Genomic DNA, 21,808 nt, shown 5'->3' with positions numbered 1-21,808 from the left:
AGAAGACCCTCACGTGGCAAGTGCTGAGTGGTAACTTGGGAGGTGGAACAGAAGGAAAACGGCAGTCACAGGCCGAAACGTCACATCACTGCCCATACAAAAATGAGCAAAGGAGCTCAGGGAAGATAGTCTCTAAAAGACACGAAGAAACACTCAAGGAAAATAGAGGCGATCCATGATGCCATCATTATTCCCTTATTAAGGTTCTACTATGTTCCAACCAGTTCACTCAATGTACCACGTAGCCCTCCGAGTAACGGTACCACAATACCCATTTCAGAAGAGCACTGAGGTTCAGAAGTGGATCTGAGCGATCCCCTACAACTAACGGCGAATACGAGACAGCACTCAACCCCCAAACTGCTCTTTTCTACCACGCTTCGCAGACAATGCAAAAGAAGAAAAAAAAGGAAAAACAAGTCAAGGTATCGGCACCAGAATAAAAACAAAGATCAAAACAGAAACGCGCATAGCCCCTTGGAAAGGGGACGTGTGTAAATCGCGGGCCCCCTTGAGCGAGGGACTGGCGAACAAGGCGGAAGCGGCCGGGCCCAGGCTCTTAGTCCTGGATGCCCCCGGCGCACGACGCCTCAAGGCACGCCGGGCACTGAGAGCCATGCAAACCTCCCAGAGCCTAGAAAGGCTCCAGAGCGGCTAGGAGGCGGGGCGGAGAGCAGCTTCCCGTTCCGGGTGCAAAGGCCCCACGTGTTCCGACCCGCCAGGCCCGGCGCAGCTCGGATCCGGCGGCGCTGCTTCGCCCGGGAGTGGGTGGGGGAGAAGCCGGGGCAGGGGAGGAGCCGCCGGAGCTGTCGGAGCCGTGAGTCCTGGGGGCAGGGCCGGGCCGGGCCGGGCCGGACCGGGCTGGGCTGGAGCGGGCTGGGCCGGACCGAGTGGAGAGGAGGGGGAGGGGTCGGAGACCCCGCCCCCCAGAGCCTGGGGAAATCGTGCAGTCGTGGGGAAGGAGTGGCGGCAGTGTGCTGAGGTGGTCTAGGCGTCGTGGTCTATGTGTCTCCTGGCGGCCGAAGCTCGAACCTCCTGGGACGTGGATGGTCCTCCGGGTTTCTTTCTTTCCAGCCACCGCCCTCCGCCCCCTCCTGAGGCCTGCAGAAACGCTGTTAGTCCGTACCTCCCATTGCTTCCGCGCCAACTGTCCCCCACCCCAACCGTGGGGGGAGTGGTCTAGGCCCCTTCAATTGCCGCAGCTTTCTCCTTACCCCACTTCTTAGTTGGCTCGAGAATCCACCGTAGGCTCCCTGCCCAGGCGAGCCCCGTCACTTTTCAGCACTGGCTGCGCGGCAGCACACGCTTATACACTCACCCGTGATTTTATCACCCGTGATCGTACTAGGCCTTGGAGACCATCCGGCCTGTGGCTTTTCACCTGCTGCTGTAACCAACCTCTCAAGTCAGTGGCTGCTGTCTCTCTACTTGCAACTTTCCTCCCCCCACCCCTACGGCCAGTTTTGGCACTTCTGGGCGCCGCCGCTACCTCCTGCTAGGCAGGAGTATATGGGTCCTGCTCTTGTGTGGTTTGACTAAAAGTTTGTTAGTTCGTATGAAATGGATTTGCTATGTTTTCTCAGAATGGGGTCAGCTAGATTTTCATTTTTCTGGCATTGGATGTTCTTGTCTCCTAGGCACTTTGATAAATAGCACTGTTTTGGTTCTGGGGAGCGATGTTACATCCAGGCTGTACCTTAGAGGCTAGACTTAGGTTGCTTTTTCTCTGTCCACGCTCTGCAAGTGACACTCGGGGCAGCCTAACTCAGAAGCCACAAGGAAAGCTAGTGGAGTCCCTCATCCCCCAACTTCTCTTGCAAGCTGCCCCTTGAGCCTTGGTCCAGAAAGCCAACCCAGAAAGGTTGTGGGGCAGCCATGGGAGGCTTGTTGGTGGGAAGTGTGTGACGGCAGAGCAGTTAGGGTTTGTGACCATTTGTCTTGAGTAACTTTCAGCTTTACTAACTAGTATAAGAGGGTGAGCAAGGTTGGCGGGAGGAAGGGAATTTTTCCTCCTAGGACCACAAACACCTGGAGTTCATAATCTTTCTCCCCTTCTCCTCCAGCTGTACCCCTTTTGCACTTTTTCCATATACTATATTGCAGTAGACAGTCATTTCAAGGGGACATCAAAGTTTCCTATGATGTGAGGGACTCTTGGGCATTACACACAATACAGATGAGGTAGGTTACAGGTTTACAGCATTTTTTTTCCACGTTAATTTGGTGCAGACATAAAACATCTAACAGTCCTAGACTCTTTCTCCTTTAAATTTAGCCAGCACTGGCCAAAGTTGGATCCTTTCTGGCTTGAACCTCCTTTGCCTTAGGTACTGGTGCTCAGACTGATGCATTTTGAGCCTTCTAAGGGCTGTTAAACACAGATCCTTGGGTCCACCCCTAGAGTTACCGATTATAGGTCAGGACTGGGGCTCAATCATTTGCATTTCTAACAAGTTCTTAGGTGCTGGTGCTGCTGGTATGGGTTTCTCACCTTGAGGTTTAGGCATCAAAAGACGTGTGTGTGTGTGTGTGTGTGTGTGTGTGTGTGTGTGTACGTACTTCTGTGCCTGAAACTAGTAATATGATCTTACGTGAGTAATTTAACCACTTAGGTATGAGTTCTTTCATTTGTAAAATTAAGAAAGTGGACTTCCAAAAAACTCCAAATGCTACGTTATCTTATGCCAAATTAAAGCTGGAATATATATGTGTGTGTGTGAGATGAGGCTGAGATCTGGTGTGGGCTGTGGCTGTGGCATAAGCTAGTGGCTACAGCTCTGAAGACCCCTAGCCTGGGAACCTCCATATGCTGTAGGTATGGCCCTAAAAAGACAGGAAAAAAAATAGTAATAACAATAAAAACAATTTCTTTGTGGCATTCAGTGCTGTTGGCTAACTTTTTTTTTGTCTTTTGTCTTTTTTGTTGTTGTTGTTGTTGCTATTTCTTGGGCCGCTCCTGCGGCATATGGAGGTTCCCAGGCTAGGGGTCGAATCGGAGCTGTAGCCACCGGCCTACGCCAGAGCCACAGCAACGCAGGATCCGAGCCGCGTCTGCGACCTACACCACAGCTCAGGGCAACGCCGGATCGTTAACCCACTGAGCAAGGGCAGGGATCGAACCCGCAACCTCATGGTTCCTAGTCGGATTCGTTGACCACTGCTCCACGATGGGAACTCCTAACATTTTAACCATAGTAGAACTTCTTTAAAAATTGAAATCACTCCACTCAAACCCTGCTGCTGCTATGTCAACTAAGTTTGTATAATTTTCCAAATCCTTAGTTGTCATTTTGATAGTCCTCATAGCATCTTCACCAAGATGTAATTCTATCTCAAGAAAATACTTTCTTAGAGTTCCTTTTGTGGCACAGAGGGATCAGTGGTGGGGTCTTGGGATTCTGGGACGCAGGTTCAATCCCCAGCCTGTCATAGTGGGTTAAGGAACTGGCATTGCTACGGCGGCAGCTTAGGTCACAACTGCAACTCAGATCTGATCCCTGACCCAGAAACTCCATGTGCCAAGGGGAAGCCAAAAAAGAAATAAACTTTCTTTGCTCATCCATAAGAAGCAACTCCTCATCCTTGAATTTTTTATCATGAGATTTTAGCAGTTCAGTTGCATCTTCAGGGTCCACTTGTAATTCTAAATCTATTGCTGTTTCTATCACATTTTCAGTTACTTCCTCAAGTAAAGTCTTGAACCCCTCAAAGTCATCCATCACAGTTGGAATTGACTTCTTCCATACTCTTGTTTTTGTTTTTTGGGTTTTGGGTTTTTTTTGTTGTTCGTTTGTTTGTTTTTTTGTCTTTTTATGGCTGCTCCCACAGCATATAGAAGTTCCCAGGAGTTCCTCTTGTGGCTCAGTAGTTAACGCATCTGACTAGGAACCATGAGTTTGCGAGTTCGGTCCCTGGCCTTACTCAGTGGGTTAAGGATCCAGCATTGAAGACTTGGCTCAGATCCCACATTGCTGTGGCTCTGGCATAGACTGGTGGCTACAGCTCCACTTGGCCCTCTAGTCTGGGGACTTCCATGTGTCACAGGTGTGGCCCTAGAAAAGACAAAAAGACAAAAAAAATAGAAGTTCTCAGGCTGGGATCGAATCCGAGCTGTAGCCATTGGCCTACACTGAAGCCACTGCAATGCAGGATCCAAGCCGCATCTGTGACCTACACAGCTCACAGCAACGCTGGACCCTTAACCCACTGAGCGAGGCCAGGGATCAAACCCGCATACTCATGGGTGCCAGTCGGATTTATTTCTGATGAGCCACGATGGGAACTCCCTTCCACACTCCTGTTAATGCTGATATTTTGACCTCTTCCCATGAATCACAAATATTCTTCATGGCATCTAGAATGGTGAGTCCTTTCCAAAAGGTGTTCAATTTACCTTGCCCAGATCCATCAGAGGAATCACTTTTTATGACACCTATAGTCTTACCAAATATAGTTCTTAAATTATAAGAAAGATACTTGAAAGTCAGAGCTGCAGAATGGATGTTGTGGGAGTTCCCATTGTGGCTTAGCAGTTAATAAACCCAACTGAGCCAGTAGCCTGGCAGCTATAGCTCTGATTGGACCCCTAGCCTGGGAACCTCCATATGCCCTGGGTGCGGCCCTAAAATACAAAAAAACAGAGAGTTCCCTTCGTGGCACAGTGGTTAACGAATCCGACTAGGAACCATGAGGTTGCAGATTCGGTCCCTGGCCTTGCTCAGTGGGTTAACGATCCGGCGTTGCCGTGAGCTGTGGTGTAGGTTGCAGACGCGGCTCGGATCCTGCATTGCTGTGGCTCTGGTGTAGGCCAGGGGCTACAGCTCCAATTAGACCCCTAGCCTGGGAACCTCCATATGCTGCAGGAAGTGGCCCAAAGAAATAGCAAAAAAAAAAAAAAAAGATAAAATACAAAAACAAAAAACCAGAATGGTTGTTGTGTTAGCAGGCATGAAAACCATTAACCTTATTGTACATCTCACATCAGCGCTCTTGGGTGACCAGGGGCAAAGTAAAGGAACAATAATACCTTGAAAGAAACCTTTTTTTCTGAGCAGTATATCTTGTCACTGGGTGACAAGTATTTAGCAAACCATGATATAACAGATATGCTGTCATCCAGGCGTGTCGTTCCATTTGGAGAGCGCAGGCAGAGTAGATACAGCATAATTCTTAAGGGCCCTAAGATTTTCAGAGCTTTGGCTTCAGCTTCAAGTCACCAGCTGCATCAGCCTTTCCTTTGAAGCATTGAAGCCAGGCATTGACTTCTCCTCTCGCTACGAAAGTTCTAGATAGCATCTTCTTGCAGTAGAAGTCTGTTTTGTGTACATTGAAAATCTGTAATTTACTGCGGCCACCTTTATTAATTATCTGAGCTAGTTGTTGTGGGTAACTTGCTGCAGCTTCTATATCAGTACTTCTTGCTTCCCTTTGCACTTGGATGTTACAGACATGGCTTCCTTCCTTAAACCTCATGAACCAACCTCTGCTAGTTTCAAATGTTTCTTCTACAGCTTCACTTCTCAGCCTTCATAGAGTTGAAGAGCGTTAGGGCCTTGCTCCGGTTTAGGCTTTGGCTCAAAGAATTGTTCTGGCTGGTGTGATCTTCCATTTACTAAAAGGGGAGTTTACTGAACAGATAACTTTAGTTTAGCTGTCCATTTCTCCACTTTCTTATCATGTATGTTTTCACTGGAGCAGCACTTTTGATTTCCTTCAGGAACTTAACCTTTGTATTCTCACTTGGCTAACTGGTACAAGAGGCCTACCCTTTGGTCCATCACATCTTTTGACATGCCTTCCTCACCAAGCTGAATCATTTCCAGTTTTTGATTTAAAGCAAAAGACATGCAACTCTTCGTTTCACTCGAACACTTAAGGCCCATTGTAGGGTTATTAATTGGCTTAATTTTAGTATTGTTATGTCTTGGGATAGGGAGGCCAAAGAAGAGGGAGAGAGAAAGAGGAATAACCAATGAGTGGAGCAGTCAGAAAGCGCACATCAGTTAAGTCTGCCGTCTTTTATTTACTTTTCTTTTTTTTGGCTGCCCCTCGGCATGTGGAGTTTCCAGGCCAGGGATCAGATCGGAGCTGCGGTTGCAACCTACGCCACAGTTGTGGCAACGCCGGATCCTTTAACCCACTGTGCTGGGCCTGGAATCAGACCTGCATCCTGGCACTGCAGAGATGCCACCAATCCTGTTGTACCACAGTGGGAATTACAAGTTTGCCCATCTTAAATTGGTGCAATTTGTGGCACCCCAAAACAATTACAATAGTACATCAAAGATCACTGATTGTAGATCATTGTAACAAATAAAATAATAATTTAAAAGTTTGAAGTATTGTGAGAATTACCCAAACATGATTACATCAAGTGAACAAATGGTGGAAAAATGGCACCAATTGACATGCTCAACTCAGGGTTGCCACAGACCTTTAATTTATAAAACAAAAGCAAAAAACCACATTATCTGTGAAGCCTCATGTGAAACACATTATAAAGGTGAAACACAGTAAAACAGAGTGTGCCTGTACTGACTGGGTTTTCCTCAAGTTGTCTGTTCTCAGAAGGAGGAGAAAGGACTGTGTTATTGGTAAGAAGCATTGCTAATACAGTCTTAAGCAAAAGAACCTGTCTTTAAAGTTCCACCCCATCTGTGTTCCAAGGATCTTGTTTATTTTATTTTATTTTATTTTATTTTTTGTCTATTTAGGACTGCAACTGCAGCATATGGAGATTCCCAGGCTAGGGGTCAAATCTGAGCTGTAGCCATCAGCCTACACCACAGCCACAGCAACACCAGATCCAAGCCACTTGTGCAGCCTATACCACAGCTCACAGAAATGCCGGATCCTTAACCCGATGAGCGAACCTTCATCCTCATGGATACTATGAATTCAGATTCATTAACTGCTGAGCCACGACAGAACTCCTAAGGATCTTGTTTCAACTTAGCTGATAAGTGCTTTCAAAGCAAGAACTCCTCTTGATTTAACACTTAACCTTGTGTGTAACAGTAAACAGACCAAGATTTTTCCCTGTGCATTTTAACTTTTTTGAATATATGATGAAATTGAATTGAATGAATTTATGATAAAGGGCTCCTTGCTTATTAAAATCTTGGCTTCCTCTCAAAAGGATTTAATGCAACTTGAAGGTAACAGAACAGAATGTGTTGAGCTACCATTTTGCAAGCCCCATGCTGAGCAATTCTGTGTTATTACTTCATTTACTCCTTAAAACAACCATGTGAGGCAGGTAGTAGTAGCCACATTTTGGGGGTTTTTTATAACTTTTTTTTTGTCTTTTTGTCCTTTTAGGGCCGCACCTGCGGCATAGGGAGGTTCCCAGGCTAGGGGTGTAATCGGAGCTACAGCTGCCAGCCTACGCCACAGCTCACGGCAACGCTGGATCCTTAACCCACTGAGCGAGGCCAGGGATCAAACCTGCAGTCTCATAGTTCCTAGTTGGATTCTTTTCCACTGTGCCACCATGGGAACTCCAAGTAGCCACATTTTGAAGTTGGGACTGAGGCTTAGGGAATGTCACCTGGCTAATAAGTGGAGAGAGAGACCCAAACCAGGGCTCTAGGTCCCCTAGCCATTATGTGGAAAGCTGGGTAAACATGTGTATAAGGATAATTAATAGTAAAATAAAAGACTGTTTCCAGTAGGAGGGTCGTAGTGGATAATCTGTAGTTTTAAAGAACAGTGCGGTAGTGGGAAAGGGCAGATGGCAATTTTTTTTTGTCTGAAGGGGTATACGCATCTGCTGAATATAATCATTCAAACTTCTCTGATTACTGTTTTCTCCTGACAGTTAATTATCTCCTTTTACCTAGATACTGTAAGACTACAAACCTTGCTATTCAGGGTCTCAGAAGATCACCCCAAGTAGTAACATTTAGGGTAGAAACCCAGGTATCTTTTCACTGCCTGCAGTTTTCTGTTCTTGTCAGTAGAATTGAGTTAGGGGCTTCCTTCACGGGCACGTGGCATGGACAGAGACGGCTGAACAAAGACTGGAAGAAGGTCTTGCCTTTTCCACACCTCCTCCTCAGTCCTGCCCTAGATGTCCTAGAAACACTCAAGAGACTAGGTTTGGGGCCTGCCCAGGCCTAGGCTTGTGAAGCACCTCTCCAGACATCATTTTAGAGCCTTCTGGAACCACATCTTTCATTCTTCCTGGCCTGGCTTCACAGTCTCTCTGTAGTATCTTGTTGGGTTTTTCTCTTGTCACTGTGGAATCCTTCCAAGGACAGACATTGAGGGAAGGCGTTAGAACAGCAAAGGCAACAAATTACAAGGCAGACTTGTAGTGTAAGCCAGAATAAAATGCAAAGCCCATTTTCTCTCTCGGGTCTGTAGTTAATAAGTTCTCGCAGATCTCAATTAGTCCTGTGAAGTAGGAGAAAGTGGTTGTCTGCGGAGGGCTTTACCCTTTACAAGGCCTCTTGTGCACCTTATTTCAGGAAACCCTTAAAGCAGTTCCAGGTACGTGGGACTCTGGGCTGGGTCGTACATCTTTGGATACCTGATCCGGTGCTCCTTCCACAGCACTGCCCACCTCCTCTTCCATCTCTCGCCCTACCAGGGACAACTCTGGCTCCCCTTATTCCACTGTTGCTGATCTGTTTGCCTCCGTCTCATCTTCCTAGGCTGCCAGAGTAAATACAAAACAAGCAAAGGAACTCGCAATCCATGAATTTTGAAGAGCATTTACAATCAGCAGGTTTTATGTGATGCAGTTGAAATCTTTCTTTGGTGAGCAAAGCCCTCTTAAGAGCAATGCATATTTTATAGAATCTATAGTAGGGAATCTTGTGGACTGAGCTATATGAAAACAATGAGAGTCCCTAGCCTGCTTCACTGGGCATGTTCTCCAAATTTTAAGATAATAGAGATCCCTTCATTGCACCCAGACACCCCGTAAATCAGTTCCATCTCTACCTGCCTTGCAGATGTTGGGATTGGGAAGCTTGAATAAATTATCAGTTTTTGTAGTTGCATTAAGTTACTTGGTGTCTAGTTTTCTGCTTATTAAGGTTGATTCAGATCTTCATTGGAGGGAGTTCCTGCTGTGGTGCATAGATTAAGGGTGTGAGTTGTCTCTGCAATGGCTTGGGTTGGATCCCCAGCCCAATGCAGTGAGCTAAGGATCTGGCATGTCCACAGCTGTGGCATAGGTTGCGGCTGCGGCAAGGGTGTGATCCCAGGCCTAGGAACCTCCTTATGCTTTGGGTGTGGCCAAAAAAGAAAAAAAAAAAAGATCTTCAAAGGAATTTTTTTTTTTATTTCAAACACACAGCTTTGTGTGACTTGTATATGGGTTATTCCAAGGCAGCCTGATTCCTTGGGATGAGTTGTAGTTTCATGACTTTAGGAACCACTAAGAGTATCCTGTTTTATTCACAATCCAAACGACAAATGTTTTTTCCTTATTTATTCATTTGTCTACCACTGTTTAGTGGACAAATGAACGAATAAGAATAAGCTACTGGATCTCTTCTTCCGAAGCAAGACTTAAAAAGACTTAATGTGTTCTGTGCCCGAATACTTGTGTGATAGGCATTGAGCTGGTGTATGGTCCTGTCCTCAGAGCTTTACAGTCTGGAGAATTAAACAGGAGGATGAAGGTTCTTACTGCACAGAAAGATGGATATTTATGTGTGCTCTGAGATAGGGTCCAAGTCCCTGTGCAGGCAATCTGGAAGGACCAAGGAAAGCAGATTTGAAGGATGAGGAGATTTAACCAAGTAAAGGGGATGGAAAAAGGGTATTTGGGAGTTCCCGTCGTGACGCAGTAGTTAACGAATCCGACTAGGAACCATGAGGTTGTGGGTTCGATCCCTGGCCTTGCTCAGTGGGTTAAGGATCCGGCGTTGCCATGAGCTGTGGCATAGGCCGCAGACGCGGCTTGGATCCCGCGTTGCTGTGGCTCTGGCGTAGGCCGGTGGCTACAGCTCCAATTAGACCCCTAGCCTGGGAACCTCCATATGCCTCGGGAAGCGGCCCTAGAAAAGGCAAAAAGACCAAAAAAAAAAGGATATTTGAGGTAGAGTCAACAGCGTTATGAAAGCCCAGTGAGGGCGTAGAAAAGAGCAGTACATTTTGAGCAGTGACCTTCAACCGAGCGGCACTTATGGGCGAAGAGCGGTGGGTAGGGCCCAGGTCTTGAAGGCCCTTGAGAATCAAATTGCAAGGAGTTTAAATTTTGTCCTGTGGAATGTATGAAGCTGTTGACTGATTTTTGTATGTGAGAAAGTTCACCACTCCGACATAACTGCAGTTCTACAGGAGGAGTTAATGTGGACATGGCTGTTGCCCATTTTTAAATGCTGTCGCTCCCCTGTTCCCCTGCCCCCAAGCTAAAGGTGAGTTCCAGAAATAAAAGCTAGAAGAGGTTCCAGAAATAAAAGCTAGAAGAGGGAGTACATTCTGACTCTGCCACAGCCCATGAAAATTTCAAATCAAAATAAAGGCATCTAGCATTTGGAGTTCTGATCTCCAGCAAGGAGATAAGAATTGGGGACTGGCAGGGATGGGGTGGACTGTGGAGTAGAACCAGCTGCCAGCCCGGAGCCATCAAGGGCTACGCCATAAAAATCTGTCTACTAATCAAGCAGAAAGGGCCAGGAAGTGTTGGCTTCCTTAGCCTTGGGTGGGACAAAAATTGCTCAGAGGCTGAGGCCCCAGTAGTACGCTGTCAGCATAATTCAGAAATACTCCGAGAAGTTCAGATCATTGAAACCATTAGTACTTAGGTAGAAGCAAATTAAATTTTGTTCAGAGGGCTCACTTTTATAACTTAGGGCTCTCAGGACTCTCAAAGAAAATAGTCAGAAAACATAAAAAATTACAAACCACCAGTGAAAACAAACCACCATAAAGTAGGGTAGATTGAGTAAGTAAGAAAATTAGCACATGAAGATCTAGGAAGTAACTAAAACACCATGGTAGTGAAGTAACAAATATCAGAGGGTAATGGAAAAATGAAATAGGCGCACATGAAAAGCAATTTAAGAGACAGATAATAAAAATGAATAATTTGGTCTTTGAGATTAAACGCTTTTGATGGGCAGCAGTGCATGGTAACCTCAAAGGCGAACCTGAGGTAGTTGTAGTGAAGCACGAAAAGATTGGAAAATGAAGAACCCCTCAGGTGGCACATGGCAAGGAGACTGGAAGGGCTGGCACCAGGAAGACCACTGGTGAAACTTGAACCAAGTGGTTCACCTAACATGTAAGTGCCAGTGCCATCACAGGGGCTGAGGATATCTTTTTTTTTTTTTCTTTTCTTTTTTGGCCAGCCAGCAGCATGTGGAGATCCCAGGCTAGGGATTAGATCTGAGTCACAGTTGCTCTGCGGCAAGGCAGGATCCTTAACCCACTGTGCCAGGCCAGGTATCAAACCTGCATCCCAGTGCTCCACACACACCCCCTTGCCATCCCATTGCAGCACAGTGGGAACTCTGTACCATCTTTTTATTTTTATTTATTTATTTTTATTTTTTGCTTTTTAGAGCAGCACCCGCAGCATGTGGAGTTTCCCAGGCTAGGGGTCAAATGGGAGCTACAGCTGCCGGCCTACACCAGAGCCACAGCAATGCAGGATCTGAGCCGCGTCTGCGACCTACACCACAGCTCACAGCAATGCCAGATCCTTGACCCACTGAGCGAGGCCAGGGATCGAACCCGCAACCTCATGGTTCCTAGTCGGATTCATTTCCGCTGTGCCATGACAGGAACTCCTGTACCATCTTTTTAAAAAGAGGTCCTGTCTGCTCATTAGTGGGTCATAATGGCTCTACCAGGGGAATAGCGGTGGAGATGAGATGGGTGGATTTGAAAGATTTAGAAGGTAGAATTAACAAGATTTGGTGAATAAAAAAGAGTAGAAACATATGGAAGAAAAGATTGATTCTTCCTGTTAAGGTAGGAAGAAAACCCCAAAGTAGAGGCTTATTCATTTAGATGCATTTTTTCGGTGTGTTTTGTTATTTAGATATTAGAGGTTGGTCAAAGCACAGTCCCCATCTTCAAGGAGTTTCACAGGAAAGATAAACAATAGCTGTGTAACCTGACAGGTTTTGTGATACGGATGTGCCCAGGTTGCTAGGGAAGCAGAATAATTTCTAACCATGTCTAAGGGTAGAGGGGGAATGGAATCAAAGAAGCATCTAGAAGATGTGGAGCCTTAGCTAACAATATCTTGAAAGACAAGTTTAACCTAATGAAAGAGGCAGAAGGATTGGCGTGTTCAAAATCCTAAAAGATAGGGCTTTTTTGTGTTTCACATGCACAGTGTGTGTGTGTGTGTGCATGTGTGTGTGTGTGTGTGTGTGTGTGTGTTTGAAAGGATTGGAGAGGAAGGCAAAGGAAGTAACAGGGTGAAGGTCAACCTTACACATAATACTTAGAAGTTGGTATTTCACTTACCAGATGCGGAGGAGTGAGGATCTTAACTAGAGAAGGGGCAGGACCAGATTTGCCAAGAGCACTCACTTTTGTGATTCACTCACTGAGTGGTAACTTAAAGGAAACAAATCTGGAGGCAGGTAGCTCACACTTTAGAGGCAGTTGCAGTAAGTAATCCAGAGAAGAACGGATGAAGACCTAAACTATAAATCCTGGGAGTGAAGAAGAGGGAACCTGTTGAGAAGAAATAGGAATACACACACAGCATTTCATGCAGGAGGAACAGACTTACGGGCTTGGAGTCCTGGAAAGATACAGGGGGGAGGTCAGAAGTGCATTCATTATAGCAGGTGATACAGGGAAAAGGGGAGACTCTGAGGCTTGAAAAATAAATTGTGGGCTGGTTGAGAAAAGCTTCATGTGCCATGCCAGGAATTTTGGCACTGATCTTACTAACAGTGCACAGTTACTATTTTTAAATGTTGAGTGATGCTGTTGGAACTACAATTTAGGAAGATAAGAGTTACCACTGGGCACGGCCACTCTTCTAAGCCCTTCCCAGATATTCATCATAGTAACCCTGTTAGATGGATCCCATCTGTACCTCCCTTCTGCAGATGGGGAAACAGACAAAGAACTTGACCATGGCCCCACACCTAGTAAACAGTACAGCCAGGATTCTCAGTCTTTTTTTTTTTTTTTGGCTTTTTGTCTTTTTAGGGCTGCACCCATGGCATATGGAGGTTCCCCAGCTAGGAGTCCAATCAGAGCCGTAGCCACCAGCCTACGCCACAGCCACAGCAACTCGGGATCCAAGCCGAGTCTGTGACCTACACCACAGCTCACAGCAACGCCGGATCCTTAACCCACTGAGCAAGGCCAGGGATCGAACCCGCAACCTCATGGTTCCTAGTCGGATTCATTTCCTCTTCGCCACAACAGGAACTCCAGGATTCTCACTCTTAACCTTCCACAGCCTAGGTGTTTCTCAGCCAGGACGCTCATCAGAACGACAGGTAGCATTTCTAAAGATACAGTTGCCAAGATTGACTTGAACCAGAATATCTGGAGGATTGACGTAGAATTCTGCGTTTTGCAAAAGCTCCACAAGTCTGTTGTGCTTTGCTCAGAACTGAGTACTACAGGGATCCCAGATAGGAAGTTATGGCAGTAAGCCAGGCAAGAGATGAGGGCTCAAACTCAGGCAGAAGGAAACAGATTTAGAGGCTTAAGAGGTAAAATTGGTTTAATGAGCCGTAAACAATGGGGAAGAGTCAGAGTCGAAGCCAAAGATTATAAAGTTGAGTGTTTACTTAAAAAGTGATGATCTTGGCCAAGAGAGGGTTCCAAGAGGAGGGGTGGGTGTGGGAGCCAGAACTATGAATTTAGTTTTGAGCACTTAAGTTTGAGGGTCTGGAGGTCTTCCACTTAAAGATATCTTAAGAGGAAGGTTGCTTTTGGGGGTGTGCCTATGTGCCACCCACTGTGTAAGTGCTTTCTTCACTTTATCTCATACAATCCTCCCTTCAAATCTCTGAGAGTCCCCGTTTTTTAATTTTTTTGTCTTTTCTAGGGCCGAACCCGTGGCACAAGGAGGTTCTCAGGCTAGGGGTCCAATCGGAGCTGTGGCCGCCGGCCTACACCACAGCCACAGCAATGCGGGATCCGAGCCACATCTGCAACCTACAGCACAGCTCATGGCAACGCCGGGTCCTTAACCCACTGAGCGAGGCGAGGGATCGAATCCACAACCTCATGGTTCCTAGTTGGATTCGTTAACCACTGAGCCACGACAGGAGCTCCCCGAGAGTCCCCGTTTTACAGAAGAAATTAATACGGAGTGTGGTTCAGTTCACAGTGAAACTCCATCAAGCATTTTCCCTGTTTATTTCAGCCCTGTTGATGTATCTCTCCTTAGACTATATACCCTGGTGTGTGTAAAACATTGTGGTCAGTACCACATTTTTAGCAGGGGATTGTGAGTGTGCTTTCTCCTAGCCGTTTTCCTATCAAGTTCAGAAGTTTCATGAAGTAGAAATGCAGTGTTTTTGTATTTTCCTGTGGTGTGTGAACCTTGCCTAGGAAGAGGAGCGGGAGAACCTACCCTCAGGCGTAGATCAAACTATTCCAACTAGATCTGTTTACACCATGTAGTTATCGAGATGGGGGGAAGGGGATTTAAGTTTGAGCAAGTGTGATGTGTACAGAATTACGATCGAGCTCAGAACTCTTATTCCTGTGTTTACTGCCACACTCATACTACTGTCTGTCTTTCCTTCTTTACCCCAGGTCCCTTGGGAGAAACCCCTTGTGCCCAGGCTGAGACGGAGGGAATGACGGTGTGAGCTCTAGATGGTGTGAGACCACCCTGGAGCCGGACAATGGCTACAGCCTTGGAACCAGAGGACCAGGACCTGTGGGAAGAAGAGGGAATTCTGATGGTGAAATTGGAGGATGATTTCACCTGTAGGCCAGAGTCTGTCTCACAGAGGGATGACCCTGTGCTTGAGACATCACACCAGAACTTCCGACGCTTTCGCTACCAGGAGGCAGCAAGCCCTCGAGAAGCTCTCATCCGACTCCGAGAACTGTGTCATCAGTGGCTGAGGCCAGAGAGGAGGACAAAGGAGCAGATCTTAGAGCTGCTCGTGCTGGAACAGTTCCTTACCGTCCTGCCTGGCGAATTGCAGAGCTGGGTGCGGGGCCAGAGGCCAGAGAGCGGCGAGGAGGCAGTGACACTGGTGGAGGGTTTGCAGAAACAACCCAGGAGACCAAGGCGGTGGGTGAGGAGGGGGAGTCCTGATCTGTGTGATGTGGAGGGGGTCCATTTGCTGGAAGGATGGATTTGCTCACAAAAATTACCCCATAAATTTAATTGGCTCTGCCCTTGGCCTGAACCTAGATCCATATGCTCCCGGGGACAGAGGAGTGCACATGTTTGTGTGTGTGTGAGTGTGACTTTCTGGTTTTTGAAATACCTGCCTAGGGACCATCTTTCCTGACACGTCTTTAGTTTTCCCATCTTTGGATCTTGAATCTCCATTTCCTGGGGAGGACAATTTTGTGACTTGCTCAGAGGTTCTCAGACCCTCCGTCAGAGAATCCCCCTTCCAGGACACCATAGAGGGAAGCACACAACAGAGAGTTGCAGGTGGGGTAGGCGAAGATGGGGAGGTCGGACCTTAGAGCCCTGGGGATGGACAGGGTTTTGGGAAATGAGAAAGCTGCACAGTGTCTGACTGTTGACTGTCTCCCGTCTTGTCCTGGTGGGATTAACCTCAGCTCTGTCCTTGCCTGGCCCAGGGGGCCCAGAGTTTCCCCTCCTCATCTGGGTCCCTCTGGGAGTTTTTCTCTCGGCAGCTTCTCCTAAAATAGTCCCTGATGACAACCAAGACTTTCCTCCTGACTCCATGGTGACTGGAAGTTGGAATTATTCCCAGGTGACTGTCCATGTTCATGGCCAGGAGGTCCTGTCAGAGGAGACAGTGCATCCAGGAGCAGAGCCCGAGTCACCTAGTGAGCTTCAGGATCCTGCACAGACCTTGACCCCCGAGGAGTCCCCTGAGGAGACCACACAGAGCCCAGATCTGGGGGCACCAGAAGAGCAGAGCCTGTGCCAGGAGTTGGAGTTCCAGCCCCTGCAGGAGAGCGGTGGGAAGCCTCAGCAGAAAGGGGGGATTGTGGCAGAGTGAGGGGAGGGGGCACTTTCTCCCATACTGAGGAGGCTGGGTAGATGGTAAGGGGAGGAAGTCATAGGACACAGGGAGTCGAGAGGAGTCAGCACTAGCCAGAGGCCCCCTGTGAGCAGGTTGTCTAGCAGGGCTCTTGGTTATTCTCCTGGCATTCCCACAGGTGGTGGCGTTGGGATGACTCGAGCTACCCTTAGGCCAGTGTCTTGATCCCACCTTCCCACCAAAGACGATGGGGACACTCAGCTCTTTGCCACCTGTAGGGCTGCCCTGCCTTTAGCTGATCTCTGCTTTCTTTCCTTCCCAGAGGTTTCAGTGCCCCAGAACCCAGCCCTTCCCGAAGAGAGGAACCCTGCAAACCCAGAGGTGGTGGCCCTTCTAACTGCTCTATCACAGGTATGCCTTGGTTTCTGTTTATACCACAGAGAATTTGAGGAATCACTAGGCATTAGCCATCACTGAACAGGTCAGAAGGGACACAGATTTCCACTCTCCTTTTGCCAGTTTGAGTCCTCACTTCTGCATGTGCCAGGGGTTGAGATCATTTATAACATCGCAGTTGGCTCCTCAGGCTCCAAAGCCTTTGGATTTCCCACCAACCAGAGGGACAAACAAAACGGGATTATTTTGTAACATCCAGTACCACTTGGAAGTTGTCCAGCGAGAGTTTATGTTTGGTTTTAAGGAATAAACTTGATAGTCATTTGCAAGGATGCGGAAATGATTTCAGATTTGGGGTGCTGTCCTCTTCCAGGGGCTGTGTTCAGTCAGGCCATGACATTTATGAAGCATCCACCATGGTCAGGGACCTCGAAACTAAACTAGACTAAGCTAATGTGGCTGGAGAAAAAAGGAAGAGAGTTCATCTTTGTTTTATAGTTTGTAGTCTAACTGAAGAAGCAAGTCCTGTTTATGTTATGCTCTGTGAAAGGGATGTGTGATGAGGTGAAGTTGGTTAGGGAAAGTGTCCTAAAGATGAATTTCTGTAGAAAGGTAGGTAGCATTAGTGCATCAGTGGGGAGTTGAATGATGACTTCTAAGACTGTTCTTGTGTTTTATTTTTTATTTTTATTTATTTATTTTCTTTTTATGGCTGCACCTGTAGCACATGGAAGTTCCAGTGCAGATTGGGACTGCAGCTGTGGCCTACACCACAGCCACAGCAACACTGGATCCGAGTGTCATCTGCGACCACACTGCAGCTTGCAGCAACACTGGCTCCTTAACTCACTGAGCAAGGCCAGGGATCAAACCTGCATCCTCACAGCAACAACACAGGTCCTTAACCCGCTGAGCCACAATGGGAACTCCTTTTCTTGTATTTAAACAATATCCTCAGGAAGAAGAACATAGTCTGATGCTGAGCGAAAGTTGTGGGATGGAGGGAGCAGGAAGAGGGCCAGTGCAAAGGCAGGAACGTGGGAAGTAGTGACAGAGGGTGAAGCACAGATTTCCTGAAAGGGAGGGAACCAAGCATCGCATTTGAGTGTCTTCGTCTCCTGGGTGGACTCTGCCCGTATCAGTACCCCTTCATTCCAAAGAACAAAATACGAGGCTCCATGAAGAATCAGATTTTAATGAAATCCTTGTGTTGTTTCAGGGATTGGTAACTTTCAAGGATGTGGCTGTATGCTTCTCCCAGGACCAGTGGAGTGATCTGGATCCAACCCAGAAAGAGTTCTATGGGGAATATGTCTTGGAAGAGGACTGTGGAATTGTGGTCTCCCTGTGTAAGGAATTTCAAGTGTTTCTAGAGTGTCAGATCTTTTCTTGTTGGAAATTAAGGGCGTCTTGAGACCTTAGATTTTATGTATTCCGCTTCTCTTGTGGCAGCCCCGCCAGTGAGGTTGAAGGAGAGCTGAGGAAGATGATGATATCCTTCTTAGTTAAAGGGAAGAGACAGTGCCTAGAAAGTGGTTGAAAACCTCTAACAACACAATAAAGCTAAAGTGTAGATTTAGTATGAGTTTTAGTTTAGTGTAAGTGGGTAAGCATCTCAGTTTTGAAACAAGCACTGAATTAAGTTGGAGATCATCTGCTTACCTGAGTATGGGAAAAGGATGACACTGACAGCTGTGTGATTATTGAGTTACGGGTGAAAGGCCAGAGCTATGCAGCACCCATGAGAGGTGCTGAAGGTTTGCCCTACTGACCTGCCTGTGTGTTTGTCCTATAATCTGTCAAACAGAAAAGATCTGCTCTTGACACAGGGAACTGTGGAACCAGTCGTGATGTCCTGTTTTCCCTCTCTCGAGCAGCATTTCCAATCCCCAGACTAGACGAGATCGCCCACATTGAAGAAGAAGAGCGTTCGACCCCAGATATCCCAGAGCCTCAAGAGCCAGACATCCTGAGTTTCACATACACAGGTGAGAGGCGGTGAAGGGAGTCTTCCCAACTTCCCTGCCCCACCGCCGCCCCAGCTGGCAGTTCTCTGGCCAGCGTTCCTCTCGCCTCCAGGGGGACCCCTCTCACCAGTTCTTCTAACAATGTCAGCCAATCCTGCTGTCTCCCTCGGAAGCCAGATTCTCCCGTTGCCCCGCCCCGCTTCACCCCATCATGGTTTGAGGGATCTGTAATGCAAAATGGTAACAGAAAAAATAATAATAATTAAAAAAAAAAAAAAAGGAACATGTGGAATTACAGCTCTACCATTTTCTAAGCAGTTCACTTAAACTCTTGATCCCCAAGTTCCACATTTGTAAAAGGAGGATAATGGTATGTGTCCACATGAAGGCTGGTGGCAGCACGAGATCATCTCTGAGAAAGTGCCTAGCACATGCAGGCCTTCGGTGGACTGGTTATTTCCTTCTTCCCCGGCCTCTCGCACTGAGAAATAAGGAACTCTCTCTGTATGGTCTTGCCCTCCCCAGACTCTTGTAGATCTCCCCGTTATGCAGAAGGCATCATCGCCTCTGCAGCTTGTCCTCTCCTCCTCTCTCCCTTCTCCAGGAGACAGGAGTGAAGACGAGGAAGAGTATCCTGAGCACGAAGATGTGAGCGTGGAGGATCTGCACAGGTCTGTTCTGGGAGACACGGAAGTTCACCAGACCCCAGACTGGGAGATCGTCTTCGAAGACAGTCCAGGCAGACTTAACGGAAGAAGATGTGGCACAAACACATCTCAGGTTAATAGCTTAACGAGTCTTCGGGAAACCCTGCCTCTCCAGCCCGTGTCAGGGAGGCACCATGACTGTCCTGTGTGCGGGAAAAGCTTCACGTGTAACTCGCACCTTGTCAGACACCTGAGAACTCACACAGGGGAGAAGCCCTATAAGTGTATGGAGTGCGGGAAAAGTTACACTCGGAGCTCACACCTCGCCAGGCACCAAAAGGTTCACAAGATGAGCGCCTCTTATAAATATCCCCTAAACCGCAAGAATGCAGATGAGCCCTCCCCTCTGGTCCAGGCCGAGAGAATCCCACCCATTGAGAAACCCTACAGATGTGACGACTGTGGGAAACACTTCCGCTGGACCTCAGACCTGGTCAGGCACCAGCGGACACACACAGGGGAAAAGCCCTTCTTCTGTACTATTTGTGGCAAAAGCTTCAGCCAGAAATCCGTGCTCACAACACACCAAAGAATCCACCTTGGGGGCAAACCCTACCTGTGCGGGGAGTGTGGCGAGGACTTCAGCGACCACAGGCGGTACCTGGCTCACCGCAAGACGCATGCGGCCGAGGAGCTCTATCTGTGCAGCGAGTGTGGGCGCTGCTTCAGCCACAGCGCCGCCTTTGCCAAGCACCTGAGGGGACACGCCTCGGTGAGGCCGTGCCGATGCACCGAGTGTGGGAAAAGCTTCAGTCGCAGGGACCACCTGGTCAGGCATCAAAGGACACACACTGGTGAGAAGCCGTTCACGTGCTCTACCTGCGGGAAGAGCTTCAGCAGAGGCTACCACTTAATCAGGCACCAGAGGACCCACTCAGAAAAGACATAGCCAGGCCCCCATGGGCAGACACCTGCCTTCAGCCGCTTGCCAGGGGTGGGCCAGGAGAAGCCCGCTTGTCGGCCTGGGAAGACCTTTTCTAGGGGGTCGGCCCAGATCTCTGTAACCTCTTCCCATGACTAAACAAGCCCCTGGGCAGAACCTCTCAGCCTTCTACACCTTGAGGAGATTTTCTTGCCAGAGTTCACCTGAATTGAGGCCTCTCCTTGCCTTCACCTCACGGGTGCAAAGTGGGAGCATTAGAAGACTTAAGAGGTTGTGGTTTTATATTTGCCCCCCAAACAGGCTGTTACTTATCCTAAAGACTTGTTAACAGCCTCCAGTTCACAGTGGCCCAGGACAAGCTCTGAGGTTTGGTAAGGGACCAGCCTTTAGGATTCTGTCCTTACTGGGCTCAAATTTTAAAGCACACAGCCCTGAACTCAAGGCAGGTGATCGGCATCCTGATGGCTCTGCCGCCCTTACCCAGGTCAACTGCACACACCTCTCACTGATTCCCCCCTTCACCATGCACTTTGCTTTCATTCCGGGGAGAGTTGCGTGAGGTGTCTGATGGGCAAAAACGTCAAGGCTACTTCCTTTGGACCTTGTTAGGCTCCTCCCTTCTCCATTGTCAGAATGACACCAGGTGCCAGATGCAGCTTGAAAGGAGGACCTAGTCAGAAGCCTCTTTGCTCGTGGGGTTTTTTCCCTGTCAGAATGTTCACACCTAGCCCTCCTGTTCTACCAGTCTCTTGGCTTTGTCCCCAGTACTTACTCTGCCACAGGTGAGATTTGGGTGCTGAGGGATTCGGTCAAGCCTAATTAAAGTCATGAAATCATATACACTCCCACACACATACAAGCCCACCCACCCCATCCTCTTCACATGGGTCTGTGAGGGGATGTTGAAACAGTGTCAGAGGCACTTTAATCATTGTAGGATCGTGATGGACTGGGTCACTTCATTTATGTGAAGAAAGCTGGAGATCTGAGCTCAGATTCTGGGAAAATTAAAAAGTTGTTGCTGCTGTCCAAGGCCATCCAGACTTCTCCCGATACCCCACCCCCATCATCCCCTCTTCGTTCTCTGACACCAGGGAAACCTGGGCCCTGAAGAATTTCCCTGGAGTAAATGGCTTTCATGTATTTGCATTGTTTGCTTTGTCTTAAGTGATTCATTTCCATGTACTTAAGAATGAAGGAGCCTGGTAAAGGATGAGGCATAATAGTTTCGAACCTCAGCCCTCGATTGTGGGCTTGGCAAGGACCGGGGAGCCCGTCCTCCATAAATGGAGCACAGGGTGCGGGATTAAAGCATGAGAAGGGAGACTGTCTTCTGTGCCTGGTTTCTTCTGCTTCTCAAACCAGTATGTGCCAGTGTTCACCAGAGGGACGTGGGTGGGATTAACAAGGCCACAAGCTTAAGAGCTCAGCAAGGAAATTCTCATTCTGGTCAGTAACAATACTCTAGGTGACTGGTTTGGTTAATTCGGTCAGCTGTTGTCTTTCTGGAAGTACACACACAAGAAATTAAAAAAGGAACACTGGGGAGTTCCTGTTGTGACACAGTGGAAATGAGTCCAACTAGTATCCATAAGCATGTGGGTTCAATCCCTGGCCTTGCTCATTGATCTGGTGTTGCCATGAGCTGTGGTGTAGGTTACAGACGCAGCTCAGATCCCGTGTGGCTGTGGCTATGGCGTGGGCCAGCAGCTGTAGCTCTGATTTGACCCCTAGCCTGGGAACTTGCATACTCCATGGTTGAGA

The 21,808-nt window shown here is 47.8% G+C and overlaps 1 protein-coding gene across 1 annotated transcript; it reads left to right on the top strand.

The window, feature by feature from the left end:
• The first annotated feature begins 694 nt into the window (after nt 1–694).
• On the top strand, nt 695–21,187 carry ZNF202 (zinc finger protein 202). Its single transcript, XM_047752941.1, has 7 exons — nt 695–817; nt 14,707–15,200; nt 15,858–16,068; nt 16,414–16,502; nt 17,707–17,836; nt 18,365–18,475; nt 19,059–21,187. The coding sequence occupies exons 2-7, from the start codon at nt 14,799–14,801 to the stop codon at nt 20,048–20,050; spliced, it is 1,935 nt and encodes a 644-aa protein (XP_047608897.1). The 5' UTR covers nt 695–817; nt 14,707–14,798; the 3' UTR covers nt 20,051–21,187.
• The last annotated feature ends 621 nt before the right edge of the window (nt 21,188–21,808 follow it).

Source organism: Phacochoerus africanus, chromosome 11 (genome assembly GCF_016906955.1).
Source record: "Phacochoerus africanus isolate WHEZ1 chromosome 11, ROS_Pafr_v1, whole genome shotgun sequence".
Lineage (NCBI taxonomy): Eukaryota > Metazoa > Chordata > Mammalia > Artiodactyla > Suidae > Phacochoerus > Phacochoerus africanus.
This window is presented reverse-complemented; position numbering and strand designations above follow the sequence as displayed.

Bases quoted from the DNA above. Each gene is read 5' to 3' on its own strand.
- ZNF202 (XM_047752941.1), top strand. From the start codon at position 14,799: ATGGCTACAGCCTTGGAACCAGAGGACCAGGACCTGTGGGAAGAAGAG. The intron at 16,503-17,706 runs GTATGCCTTGGT...GTGTTGTTTCAG, and splicing joins TTCTAACTGCTCTATCACAG to GGATTGGTAACTTTCAAGGA. The intron at 17,837-18,364 runs GTAAGGAATTTC...TCTCTCGAGCAG, and splicing joins TGGAATTGTGGTCTCCCTGT to CATTTCCAATCCCCAGACTA.